The sequence below is a fragment of the Ascidia mentula genome, chromosome 6 (genome assembly GCF_947561715.1).
Source record: "Ascidia mentula chromosome 6, kaAscMent1.1, whole genome shotgun sequence".
Lineage (NCBI taxonomy): Eukaryota > Metazoa > Chordata > Ascidiacea > Phlebobranchia > Ascidiidae > Ascidia > Ascidia mentula.
In genome coordinates this window covers 5,445,330-5,457,346 of record NC_138571.1, presented here as the reverse complement: position 1 = coordinate 5,457,346, position 12,017 = coordinate 5,445,330, and the positions used below count along the sequence as shown (strand labels likewise).

At 37.2% G+C, this 12,017-nt stretch overlaps 2 protein-coding genes across 2 annotated transcripts; one reads left to right on the top strand and one right to left on the bottom strand.

The window, feature by feature from the left end:
• Positions 1-247: 247 nt before the first annotated feature.
• On the bottom strand, positions 248-3,010 carry LOC145905398 (uncharacterized). The gene is made up of 3 exons (XM_082992587.1): positions 2,851-3,010; positions 1,928-2,085; positions 248-1,446 (listed from the first exon to the last, which is right to left on the bottom strand). Exons 1-3 carry the CDS (start codon positions 2,943-2,945, stop codon positions 1,103-1,105), a joined length of 597 nt encoding a protein of 198 aa, XP_082848713.1. The 5' UTR covers positions 2,946-3,010; the 3' UTR covers positions 248-1,102.
• A 3,652-nt stretch (positions 3,011-6,662) lies between these two features.
• LOC145905389 (uncharacterized) lies at positions 6,663-10,601 on the top strand. The gene is made up of 6 exons (XM_082992577.1): positions 6,663-6,839; positions 7,038-7,268; positions 7,586-7,704; positions 7,932-8,060; positions 8,910-9,069; positions 9,193-10,601. Exons 1-6 carry the CDS (start codon positions 6,728-6,730, stop codon positions 9,372-9,374), a joined length of 933 nt encoding a protein of 310 aa, XP_082848703.1. The 5' UTR covers positions 6,663-6,727; the 3' UTR covers positions 9,375-10,601.
• Positions 10,602-12,017: the final 1,416 nt, after the last annotated feature.

The following is a 12,017-nucleotide window of genomic DNA, read 5'->3' as shown; positions in this document are numbered from 1 at the left end:
GTGAAATATTCATCAAGTCTGTGGAAGTTTTGTTCGTAGTGATTCATAAAACGTGTTAAACTCGGTTTCCTAATTTTGACAGCTGCCAAAATGTATAAAACATGCGAAATTAACGACCTTGGCAGATTCACAAAGTGACTCTTGCTACGTTTTGCTACAAGTCTCCCTAACTTTTTTTGCAGATTCACAAAGTGACACAAGGTTTTGCTACTAGTCTCCCCAACTCATAGTGCATCAAATGTATCTGCAGTAGTTTTATTTAAAAGGGTGACATATCATCAAACAAAAATGTAATTTCGTATTCGAGGATAATTTGTGTCATCCAGTGGATGTGAACGCAAAAAATGCTAAGAGAAATAAAGTGAAGGTTTTCTACTTCCAGTATCGACCATCAACCACACATCCACGTAAAGCACACTTCAGATTAATTTGAAGCACAAAAAACAGAAGCACATGATTGATGTTGAAACAGTAAAAGATGCAACAGGAGGGTAAAACAAAAGCAAAACATCAAGTTTCCACTCAGTTTACCAAACCACTCATAAAAATGCACCTTCACTTGGGGAAAAAGATGCACCCAAATTGAAATGAAAAAGAAATCAGAAGCAAATATGCCAATGATAATCAAAGCCCACCAGAAAAGTAAGTATATTTTGTGAGGTGATTTGCAAAATAAAACTAAGATTGATCTGACAGTGTTATGTAAACACCCACATTTTATTGCTACAGAGGCTTCTAAAAGGATTCATAGAAATCACATAACGTTTTGTTGATTTTGCATCTGACAAATTGATTTAAAAAATTAAAAATACTTACATACAAAATTCAAGAAATAAGCACAAACATAACAAAGTTCACACTCAAAGTACACAACACCATTTTACACTTCAATATTACAAAAACTTTTTAAGTGTAGGTAAGTAAAAGGCAATATTATAAACAGAAGATACTGTGTAAGCATAGCTGCAATGTTAACACAAAACATACGGCTTTCGCAATTGTACTCATACCAAAACCAGAACAAAAATATATTGCTACATAATCATGCATGAAGACATTTGAATGATTAACGAAAGTTCAAACAGATTAACTGTGGAGACCCTCAACCAGTATAAGGGGGTGGTGGAGCATTTGGATCCAACTTTGACTCACTGTAATGTGGGTTAGTTGGTGGTGGTGCAGTATAACCTGGTTGGTAAGGCTGTTGACCCAAGGAGTAGCCCTGTCCCATGGGTGGGGCTTCACCAAGACCATGCTGCTGTACAAGCGGTTGTTGATCAGGGTACGAAGGACCAACTGGATACTGGGTGGGCTGAACATTGGGGTAAGGGGCTTGTTGGGTTTGAGGGTAAGGGACAGGTTGGGTTTGAGGGTAAGGAGCAGGCTGGGTTTGAGCGTAAGGAGCAGGTTGGGCTGGTGGGTAGGATGCATGTGGATACTGAACAGCTGAAATGTGAACAATGATAACTTTAATATAATACAACATATTAAGTACAAAGGCCTATGTGTTGTTGAAAACTTGGCATTCTCATAATTATGCCGTGTATGAATAATTCATAACTCCAGCCTGAACGCTGTAAATTGTAGGTAAAGTTCAAAACTTATGTATGTATCCCAAAAATAGTTATAAGCACAAGTGCAAAATGATGTTTGTGGCACAAAACATATGAATTGAATATATCTACAGTCTATAGCAAACTGTTTTGGGCTTACGGCACTCCAAAGAAAAAAACAATTGCAGCACCCAGTAGTAAACTAAAAAATGTCCACATTATTAATATTACCATTAATAAATATCACAAAAAATTACCGTAATGAACATTTAAAGAAAGGCTAAGCTACATTGTATATGGCCCTGATGTTGAAACCACCACCATATAGTTATATCGACTGGAATGAGCAAAGTTATAACCCTTTATTTTATTACCTTGAACTGTTTGTGTGTTGTGTACAGTGGTGGTGGCAACATTTGGTCTTCTCACATAACCTTGGTTGGTTTGTCGTTTGCAGCAACAGCATACCGCCACAACACAACCCGTGATACAGACAAATATCACAACAACAATTGCAATGATCACACCAATCCTGCAAAAAATGCATTGGTCATATGAAAAAGCCGCATTGCGGATATATGGATACAGGTGCAAAGATTGTTGCTAATGCAAATGTTGGCGCGTTTTGGGCAATTTTGTTGTGATTTTCAGGGTTTATAGTCTGTTAGTCGATTGGTATTGTTGAAGCTTTGTTTAAAAAAGTGCCAGAATGTTGAGACAGATTTAGTGGAAAAATGAATCACAAACTTGCCATTCAATAAAGTTTTTCTAATGGTTCCACCTTTGGTCTATGTAGTTAGGTCAAATTTGTTTACTGGTTATTTGCTTTAGTTGCCTCTAGGGATCATTTGTTCATTATTTTGGCTCAACAAGCAGCAAAAAATGCAGGTTTGTCTTGTGAAAAAATCAACCACAAAAATAGTCATACCCATTTGCTATTCAGTGTAGGCCACAACCCTTCTGGGCACAATTTATCATATTTATAATACTGAATTATATCAGCTGTGATAATATTTATATTCCAAGGTATTGGAAAGCAATATTAACAATTAATGATTATCACTGTTGTCCAGTATACAGGTGCCATTTGTGGTATATATATACTCAGGTGCGAAAATTTTGAGAGCAAATTACACGGAATAGTAAAGACCAAAGCTAATATGCTAATCATTACTAAGCAAACGTTTCGAACACTGCTGTGCTCATCATCAGTGCTGTGAATTAACTAACTATGTATATATTGTTAGTAGTGTAAAATGATGCCATTCCACATTAAATAATGATGAGAAACTCTTACCCAAGGTCTATATAACTTGAAGGATCATCGCAACAAATGCCTTCACAGCAAAATTCAAGTCCTGGACAGTCCAAGTTTGATGTGCAAGATGTCATATTTTAAAAATGTAACAGCAGTGTTACAAAGTTTGGCAATAGACAATATGACTTCAGCAACCTTTGCAACTAAATAGATAATATTTACAAAAACATTATATACATTTTATTTAAAAGAGTAACACTGGTTCGTAACTTTGGCAGAATCTATCCCTCAACTGAGCATTGTCCTTCTACCAGTGTCACTGTGACACCAATTTATTAGGATCCACACATTATAGTCATGCATAATTTAAAACTAACACTGCCATGCCTTAAAGAAAACAGGTAAGGAAACCTGGTTTTCCTGAAAATAATTAAATTACAGTGGATAACAAACATAAAAACACTTGCAGCAACCACTGGTGAAAGTGGGACATGCACAAATCTTCAATTATAAAAGTGAAAAATATGTTTAGTCACTGATCAATTTTCGCCACAATTCACAGCCTATAAACATAACCTCGGTAGGTTTTCTGATCCTAAGATTTTATCTCTTTGTGTGCATTATTTCTATGTCTGCTAACTTTTTATATTCTAGTACTATTCCGAATAGATATATATACAATTTCAATAAAAAACAACTTTGGGCAAGTTTTAATTTCAAACTATGACAGGGCAACTATTTTCGTTATGTTCAACCATACTCAAGTTAAAAGGCAGTTTATTTACTTTGTGCACCACAATTTTTTAAGCTGATATTCATTTTATCTAAAAGTTAAAATCATTTCAACTCAATCACATCACTCACACTTGTGCAAACAAAGTACAAACATAAAGCAACATATTTGCCAACTGGTAACCACCTTGCTAATGAACTTTCCTGGTTAGATTTTCTGCAGAACGATTGTTATCTTTTTAAAGTAATATTTTTATTCACCTCTACCTCTTTCATCAAACCTTAGAAAAAAAGTTTTTGCTTATGGTAGGCTAAACGATTTTCCAGAATCAACATGACACATGACATGATAATCACACTGTCATTTTTTTATTTGCCATTTCTGGTATATTGTAGTGTTTGGGCTAAGTCAGGTAGGCATTGAAAAAAGAAAACCCTTTGGGAATAAAATCCAATATAATAATGAAAATCCCATAGGTTTTGCATTATTAAATGTTTGTAAGCTTCATCATGGACTGCAGTATTGATTGGCAAGATCGTGATCTGCAGTCCAAACAATTCATACAAACCACTGTTTGCTATATTTACAATTTTTGTGCATTGCATTTTTAACTAACGACAATATATTGCATGCTGTGCAGGATATGAACTTGTACAAACTACTGACAATGAAGTTTTGAAACAGTTTCTTTCAGACAAAGTTGGTCACTGATTAAATAATTACACGAAATCTCCAACATTAATTTCAAATTACTTTGTTTACATTATTTTGTAAGTATTCTGGACATACGGTTTCAGCACCTTCGCCACACGTCAATACAACATTCTGCGCAAAAGTTGACATTGTTACGTCATCATCACTTATCACCAGGGCGCAAGCAAGATATGTGCTGCTACGTCACATGTTCGACGAAAGTGAACGTGGTCTATATATTTTACATCGTAAATTGCCTTTCCAATGCTGCTTGCTGCTTATACATTTTCAATGTAATGTAGTAAGGCTTATTAAATAAGCTACATATGTTAATCGAAAGAAAGTTGCAAGTACGGCGACAGCGCCCATGACGGTGCACCACCGTCGGAATTATCGACTGAAACGACAAACAAATCAGGCGTTCAATGTCAAAGACCAGAAAACAAACACAACCCGGGGATTAAGAACGTAATCCTCTGTTTACTTCTGCGTCCTGCAGTGCGGCACTTGTCCGTACTTATGTAGAGCTCGGCACGCCAATCACAACAATCGTACAAACAACAGCCATGCTTTTCTTTCGTCAAGAAATTTATGAGAAAAACAAACATCATCCGCATTTTCAATTGACGCAAATAATTTTAAGAAACCAAAAAAATACAGAAAAATTCAAATACTGTGCTAATATGTACTGTGGACAAAAATTCTCGAAGCTATTTTGTTTCCATTTTCTTTGGACGATTTTTATGCTTGCACGTCACTTGGTTCACGGTTCAGCGCGCTTGAACGATCACGCTTGAGGCTATTGCTTGCTTGCCTCCAGTGAAGTACTTACAATGATAATGGTAGGATAATTTATGTGCATATGAGCTCAGGAACTTTAAAATAAGTACATTTCCGGATCGGCTGTAAGAACTGTATTATATATAATGTTAATATGAATCGTCAATGCAAACATGCAACTCATGCTACAGCCTACGTTGCAGCAACGTATCAAAACCGCTTAGATAAGTTGGGGTCAAAAATCGATCAAACTGGTCTTACCAACTAGTCTTGGCCCAAGATGGAATCATTTTGGAAGTTGCTTATTCACTGTTAGTTTTATGTAGCCTAATTTGTTAAAAGTAAACAAATACCAAAGGGGTTTTGTACACGCATTGCGTGGCTTTCGTGCAGCTAGCTCATCGGTCAGAAATTTTGTCTGTTGAAAAACTACTTCTAAACGTAAATGCAGTGATACAAGTTATGCAAACAACATGTTGGTTTAACCTAAAAAAAGTTCATTGTCTGCGTGATTGAAACTGTGTCACCATAGTAACCTGGCAACCGAAAAGTGTAAAAATGGATGAAACTGAATTAAACATTAGTGAAGGTTTGATGAACAGGAATTAAGGAATAAAATCTCAGTTGTGCCTTTTGTGAAGCTTACGGCATTCATTTCGTAGTATTTAGGCAAGAGGAAGTGTTCTAAGGTAAGTGTTTTGATCAAAGGGTGCTGTTTCGTTTGAAACGCATACAGACAACAACAACTGCGTGAGGGTTATCACATTTCCGGCATTCAGGGCTGATGGCTCTCTTGTATTTTTGAGTACGATACGTCACCAGTCGAGGGTGTATTGAGCATCGGTGCTACGTGTCTAACTACACGAGATCCCTTGTATGTTGTTGCAAACTCGCATTTTAACGACCAAAACGAACAGGATGTTATTGTGTTGGAGTTCAAAATATCATTATGCTGCGCGTGCAACATTACGTGGAAAAATATGTATTACGAAGCCCATACATTATGCTACGCGTGCAGCATTAGCGTAAAACAGATAGTTTAAGGATCAGAATCAAAAGACAAAAAGAAAGTTGTTTGCAGCGTAGCCTACTTGTGTTGAAAAGTGACGCTGTGGTATTTCAAACTGCAAATGTGTTGGGTTAATGTAGCCTACAATGCTTGCTAAAAGGTCAAAGTTCACGACGTTGTTAAATATGCCAACGCTTTGCTTAGCAGCAGACTACTATCGGATAATGCTGACGAATGTTTGCCTAAAAGCGACCTAAATGTCAAACGCATTTGAACAGTCGACTTGAGTCATGAACAGCATTAACCGGCCTACAAGCATGCAAATAAATCGTGCCCGTACTCATTGCGTTGCAGGAAAACTATTGTTTGGGAAATGGGTGTTTTGGAGAATGTCGCACGTCTTACGTTGGCTAATATTACATGCAGCTGTGCTATAAGTGCAATGGAGGCCGAAAAGTGTAATTATATCAGAAACGTTGGCTCGTACAATATAAGAACGTATACCTCAATTATACGTTTACATGTTGATACCAATATGGTCTCTGGTAGCCTCGTACTCCATGTGTTGCCGTTATGTATTCCGCTGTGAGGTTGCAAAAGATGGAAGGACATAATAATGTTATTTTTTTCAGATACGTTGAGGTAAAACTTAAAACCAGGGTTTTTCGAGTGCTTTGGGACACTATTTAACCCTATATACAATGGACGACATCGTAGAATTGCTCCAAATGACAACCTGCGCATGCGCAGTTGGGATGGCTGTGGCGGAAATTACCAGGTGGATTTTTAGAAAACTCGTCAAATCACATCCAGGTGAGTAATATCTAATTTTGGCAGCCTTCGTGTATATAAATAAAGGTCTTAATTAAAACATATATTAGGCCATGTTATACCTAATCCAGTTAATGGCAGGGATGCTTATAGCAGTAATGCTGCTTGAGCTAACATTTACTATAAGAATTTACCTGGATTTCTGCATGTTGACAAAACTTCTGCGTTTGTGTTGATCAGGCGCATCAAGCTCGGCGCAAGACTACCTCAGCGATTTTGTGAACACTGCGTTGTCTGCCTTCATTTTGGTCGTTTGTACATTTGAGAAAGCACTTACACTGTGGGGAGATTTCCGCATGACATTTTTCGTGTTTACCTTCTTCCTCTGCATTTTCTATTTCTTTGTTTTTTCGTCTTATGCACCGTCGCCATGCCAACCGCTTGAAGATCACTGGCCCAAGATCACCAGAAGTAAGTCATAAGTTTTCTTATATTTTTGTAGAAATGTTCAGTAAGCCGTGACTTTTACACACTTGACATTAATTTGTGTTGTATTTGGTCGTATTACAGGCAATGTTTTAACCAATATTTGTTTATTTTAAACATTGAAAATGACTTTTGATATAAATAAGATGATGTCTGGCACAGACGAAATCAACCTTTTTAAGTGTTTTCAATGAACTGCAGCTGATATTAATAGGAATCCTGTTGCTTTGTATCGAATTATAACCACATTTGATATAATGTTAATGTGAAACACTTTCAACAAACGTTTGCACTAATTTCAGGTGGGAGCTTAAAGAAACTTACTCAGGGATTAAAGTCGCAGTCACCTGGTGTTATATCTCGAATAAGATCTCCTCTGTTAACTTACTTACAACATGGGTTTTCCACCCTGCTTGGCTTGGTGAGAATAAATTTCGAATATTTAAAGGTTCATTGTAGTTTTAGCATTCCACAAAATTCGGCTATTTTCTTGGATGCCTTAAAAAGTTTTTGGTATTGTCGTCAACAAACAATCTTTTTAAACATGCTTGGAAAAATATTTTTCTTGATCGCAGAAAAAGTTTGAACTTCGTTGGGTGCAACCGTGTTTGGAAACAAGCGAACTAACTTCATGTTTTTTTGTCACAGGGCGTGGGACTTTTTGCCGGAATCCAATGGCTAAAGTTTTTCTGGAACGGTTTTATGACGTCACACCACATGGAACAACTTCCGGTTCTTGACCAATGTTTAGATTGTCTCAACACAAGCTTGATGTTGGTGAGTTATTTGTAGGTGGAAACTCGACAGATTGTGGCCAAGTTAAACTTACATTATAATATAATTTCTTCAATGCGCTATGTCTGGTTTTAACTATATACTTGCTGCTGCACTAAAATGATAAGAGACCAACTGTTTGTATCTGGTTTTTAACTACATTTATATTAGCACGAGCTTTCGCGAGTTTGAACTCGCTTCCTCTGGTGCTGCAAGTGACGTGACAAATAAAATGCGGTTATGGCGCTAAAAACAAGAAAGAAAAAGCGCACGAAGAGGTGATCACTGTTGGTCACTTAGTGCCCGTGGCGTCTTAGTGGATGTAGCGGCTCATAAAGCACCAGTCTCTATTAAGACCGTGGTTGACAGAGTCAGATTATAATATTATAATTTAATATCATGTAGAATCTTTGTAAATCACCCCTCGCAGTTTTATTGGCGCCCAATCCATTTCATCTTTTCTCCCGTGAACAATTACCAAACTTTGAAGTTCAGTCCAATTTTTTGCTGTGGTAATTTACGCCTCCCAAGTAACCACTGGTTTCAAGTCCTAATAAGGAATACTTTAGTTCTGACCATGACAAATTAATTTACTGGGCATCCTCGCTATATGTAACAGCGACACAAAAAGCAATAAAACCTAATGCAAGCAGACAGTTCTACTTAGTGCGCTTAACTTTCCACGCTGGGTCTTGTAAGCTTTGTCATACTATGGTTATTACGGGTTCAACTGTGTGCCAAGTATGCTTAAATTACTAAGTAAATGCCTTACAAAGGGGTTGATTTGGTGAAGTATCAAAAGCAATTTGTGAATTTACAAAAATCCTAGATTGTATTTTACGCTTTTCGCAGGGAATTCTGATCGAAGCTTCGGTGACGTTCTTTTATCTGTTTTTCTTCGAATTTGTGGAGAAACGCGTTCCGTCGCCAGATGTCGGTAAAGAGCCACTTCGAACAAAAATTCTTAAAAATTCGCTGAAAAGCATCGCGGTGGTTCTTGGAACGTATTTATGTAAGTGGATATTTTTTCTTCATTTTGATACAAAATTGTAGTAAAGTTGCATTCCTCTTATAGACGTATAATGTGGAATTAGGTATTGTTTAATGTGTGATCGAGCACTGTTTGTCTTTGTAGTTATGGACGTGACAGGATCGTTCGCAAACCCATTTCTTGCCTACACCCTGCAACGCAACTGCCTTAATGACGTCACAAGCACTTTCAACTTTACCTTTGTCTACGTCATTGGACCTTTCTTGGGAACGGCGGGATATATGTTTTGGCGCGGGTCCAAAAAAGAGGCCAAATATTCGGTTTAAAGTCGGTTAATCGCAGGTTATAAATTTGCAATTGAATAAAGCCTCCAAAATTTTTCTACTTAAACAAATCACCTGAGCAATACGACATGAATGGATGACGACTGAGTTTATGTTTTCTCCGTTCCTCAAGTACCATTATGAACATATACGACCACTCCCTGCCTGCACAGGTTTACAAAAATGTTAAACAACATGAATCATTCATTTAAAGTAAATGCCTTTGCTTGGTTCACACACGGCAGCGGTACCGAGTATTTACTAAACAACTAACTATCAATATTAAAGGTGCCAATTGGAGTTTTTAAAAAAATTTAACGAGCCCAAATCATGTTCACATGTTTGGTTTCCGAAAACATTCCTGCATTATTTATAGTTTAAACATGTTGTATTTTTGCAAAGCATTTGCTGAATTTGTCATTTTTTAAATAGCGGTGGGTGTAGTTTCATTTGTCGGGTTTCGCATATCCACATGTAATTTTCTCATTTCGATTTGGCAAACCTGATGTATATGTGGTTTAAGCTGTCCTACATCTATACTGTACTTTGCCAGCCGTAATTATTTTGTCATCTTGCCTTAAAGACAATCATTGTGAAAAAAATGTTTTTCAAACTAAAGCGGGATTCTATTAAAGCAATTGTCATTTGAAAGAACTATAGTCCAGCAGTTAAATATATAAACCTGTATGTGCGGTCTGGTATGTTTGAACACATTCCTATCTCGTATAACCTCACGTTATCACGTGCAAATAGCAATTACCGCTTGCGAAGTCAGACCCATGTTATGTTTGTTGTGCACTTTACAACCTATTAAAAATTCAAGAATGTCGATTTACAGTATGAAGCTGGTTTAATACATTCGGACTGTGCGTTGTAATACAGCTCGGTGTTCGTTGTAACCACATCCTTGTCGAAGCAGCCACTCGTGCATTTTGTTTGTTATTGGAGCAAGAAAATAACCTGCAATATTATTATGGTTTTTATTGCACGTACAAGACATTAACGCTGTTAAGTGAACGCTAATTCCCAAACAGTCCTTGCATAGTTTTTATATGCAACAATTCATATTTTGTGTGTCATCGTGTGTGGTCAACCACAAACCCTTTCTCGCCTATTCTATAATGTGTTGGTGATTACATTTTGTTTCGCATAAACGGTTTCTTGTTTTCCCTCCATTAAGTCTACCAGCTGCAATAGTTGTTTCTCTGTCCTATTAGATTAATTAGTGATGGTACCACATTCATTAATAAATTTAATATACCCATTGTGTTGTATAAGCAATGGAGCCAATAATATTTTTTATAGTGAGCTGCAGACTGTTTCGTATGTCACAACATGGCTGCACTGATGAGACCTTTAGGTGGAAGCAACTCACTATACAGCTCACTATAAAAGACACATTTTGTGTTGTTTTTCTAAAAAATCTCCTTGGATACCGAAAATCCATATACTATAAGTTCCATAGTTATTATGGTCGTGCATTTAATCAATTTTGTTTCGCACAAAAAGCTACCACTCGTATGAACAATAAAGTTGAGTAAAATGGTTCGGGAACCGATAAAACCGGAGTCAAGGGGTAAGTGAAGGTCATTTTCCCACGAAACTGTCCCCCTTATGTACGAATGCAGCCTAACCCATGATCCACTCTGGCTGTATTTGGTCAATTAACATGTATTCATTTACCGTATTGAAGAGTAACGCACACACCAACATATTAACATAAAGTTTGCTTTTTCTAGTTACCAGTAATTTCTTTTGTCAACATAAATCAAGGATTTTTACGCAGCTATTGTCGTAAAATTCTTTCAACCATTGTTCGCACTGAAAATGATGTCATCCTTTCTCGGTTTCAACATCGTGGTTGAACGTGACGACAAACTAGACAAAACCCATTATAGAAATCCTTAGGCTTAGACAAGCGCGAACAGTCCGTCACCATGCCACATTCCAACAATGCGGATCGCGCGTTTTGCGTAGTTTCGCATAACAAAAGGTTGAACTTTCGCAAAACTCCTTTGTGACGAAATAATGCAAATTATCGGGTGTTCTCCATCTGGTTTAGAGTTCTTTGTCCCGCCTCCGTTATTTCACCCGCCCAGGGCATGACGTCAACCTAGCGGGTGCATTACGTAATGAAGCATTACAGACGTTTGAGTTCGCAAAAATGCCCCGGCACTAATCTTGTTACAAAGGCTTGTTTCTTACTTTAAATAGCTTGCTTAGACATGCAGGAACCCTTGCTCATGTATAATGCAAGGCATTTTGTTCCTTCTTTCTAAGAGCAAAGAAAAGAGGGATTTCAGTTTGCACCTTGCACAGTGTGGCGTTTACAATCAATGGAGAAGATTTCTTAAAATTGGGTTTCCGCTTATGCTGGTGTGCGTCTTTTCTAGAAGATGTATTACGTCATTTAAGAGCATTGTTGCGATGAATTGACCCTTTGTTGTTCAGGGTTTGGCGCCAACTGGTCTTTCAGTTACTCGACAGATACTTTGAAGTTGCAAGTACATCGGGATAAGGCCTAACCCATTATTCCCTTTGTCAAAGGGGTTATATCACTATGAAGTATTTATGAAAACTTTTGAAAGGAGTATATTGCAGGACAATATAAACGTTAATTAAATACGTATATCCTCCCCTTGGAAC